Source organism: Electrophorus electricus, chromosome 22 (assembly GCF_013358815.1).
Source record: "Electrophorus electricus isolate fEleEle1 chromosome 22, fEleEle1.pri, whole genome shotgun sequence".
Classification (NCBI taxonomy): domain Eukaryota; kingdom Metazoa; phylum Chordata; class Actinopteri; order Gymnotiformes; family Gymnotidae; genus Electrophorus; species Electrophorus electricus.
The window spans coordinates 12,551,354-12,553,853 of record NC_049556.1 but is presented as its reverse complement, the minus strand read 5'-3'; the positions used below and the strand labels follow the sequence as shown (position 1 = coordinate 12,553,853).

Below are 2,500 nucleotides of genomic sequence, written 5' to 3'. Positions count from 1 at the left end.
CTTGCATATACACACACATGGACATTCATTCACCGGTGTGTAAACACAGAGTTTAACTAGGCTTGTGTGTATGTGTGTGGCCACGCATATGTAAAGCAATTTTCAGTGTGCCCGGAAGCCATTTCATTGTAACAGGAAAACAGATGATAATAAGGTGTTGAGCGGACTGTTTGTTTAATTGTAAACAAGCTATATGTCCTTATGGTATAAGAACTCCTGATAAGCTATGGAAATTTGAAAATTAATTTAAGATTGTGGGTTATTGATCGGACATGGCTAATATTAGAAATGATGCATTACCTTAGCAAATATTTAGAACGAATGTCATTGATATCGGGAGTGTATTCTAATAAATACGTTCTGAATATTTTCTCACATACTATATAGGCTGATACTGAGAAGTTTACATGTAGTCTAATGGTATGAAATAGCCACGTTGTTACCAGCAGCCCTACAAGCTACATAGCATATAATCTTATCATTTCTAATTACATTTAACTGACGCTTTTATCCAAAGCAACTTATAGTTAGGACTGATTACAACTTGAGGGTTAAGGGTCTTGCTCAGCAGCCCAACAGCAGCAACTTGGTAGTGGTGGGGCTTGAACCAGCAACCTTCCAATTACAAGTCAAATACCTTAACCAGTGAGCTACCACTGCCAATTAACACTGGAAAGTCTGAACGTAAACTATCAAAACATAGTTCTCGCTAGCTACACTGGGAGTGTATTCAAACATTTGCATAAAATTCTCATGTGATAGTGAAGTGTTTTCTAGTGGTGGTACACCCAAGCATCCATAGATCAATTACAAAAGTGAAACGATTCCATGCTAGTTAAATCTCAGATCCAAACACTGAGTAATATGATCCCCTGTCAAAGTGGACCATGGGTGTGATCGAGAGCGCTGGTATGAGCTGTGCAAAATATGGAACTGAAAGAATATTTCTTTCTTAGTGTCTTTGATCTTCAAACTGTCATATAATCAGAATTAGACGTTGACATGATGATGTTCTTACACTGTGACGGGTGTGTGTCCTCTTTTTAAGTATAAAGTAGAATGGTGTACTATTGAACTCTTATCTAATATTCAGACTGTCCTTCCTGTTTGCTCTGCATGTATGTGTGTCATTCATTTTGCTTATTTTACCCACAGCTGTGTGTGGCGGGAGTGACAACTTCCTGTGTGCAACAGGAATTTGTGTCCCTCAGAAACTGGTGTGCAATGGGTTTAATGACTGCGATGACTGGAGTGATGAGGCAGACTGCAGTAAGCGCCGTACACACACACACACGTACACACACACACACACACACACACACACACACACACGTACACACACACACACACACCACACACACACACGTACACACACACACACACGTACACACACACACACACACACACACACACTCACACACACTCACTTGCTCTCTCACCACTGTCAAAGACCTCTTTCTATCTTTCTTCATTTTAACACACCACACATGCGCACGCGCACGCGCACACACACACACACGTACACACACACACTCACACACACACACACACACCACACACACACACACACACACACATGCGCACGCGCACACACACACGCACGTGCACACGCACACACACACACACACGTACACACACACACACCACACACACACACACACACACACGTACACACACACACACACGTACACACACACACGCACACGTACACACACACGCGCACACACACACACACACACACACACACGTACACACACATACACACCACACACACACGAACACACACACACACACACACACCACACACACACACACACACACCACACACACACACACACGTACACACACACACGCACACACGTACACACACGCACACACACACACACACAAACACAGAGAGACAGAGTCTGCCACAAAACACCTCACACTGCCATTCAGACTCACATACACACACATAAATGATCATGATGAATGCTGCAGTTGCATTCTCTGTAAAGACTGTAGAGTAGAACAGAATACTGGACTGTGTGTGTGTGCAGGTGTTTGTATATGTTTTAGTGTGTGCGCACATGTGTATATTTGTGTTTGTATGCATGTTTTTAACACATTTAAAAACTACATTATTCATTCTACCAGATTTTAATGGTTGCCCTTAGAAACAGTGCCTCCACACTCTAATGAATTCACATACTTTAGCACAGATGAGTCAACACACACACACACACACACACACACACACACTCACACACACTCACTTGCTCTCTCACCACTGTCAAACACCTCTTTCTGTCTTTCTTCATTTTAACAAATATCTGGCCAACATGATTGTACTCAACAGGATGGAAACGCATGAACACACAATACTGGAGCCTTCATATACACCACACACAGTGTACTACTGACCATAGTTAACACACTACACACACACTGTACCATTGACCATAGTTAACTCACTACACACACAGTGTACTACTGACCATAGTTAACACACTACACACAC

At 42.4% G+C, this 2,500-nt stretch overlaps 1 protein-coding gene across 1 annotated transcript in view; it reads left to right on the top strand.

The window, feature by feature from the left end:
* corin (corin, serine peptidase) overlaps positions 1–2,500 on the top strand; it is a 35,136-nt gene that overhangs the window by 17,254 nt on the left and 15,382 nt on the right. The window contains 1 exon segment of the mRNA XM_035521283.1: positions 1,156–1,269. Within this exon segment, the coding sequence (XP_035377176.1) occupies positions 1,156–1,269 (114 nt within the window).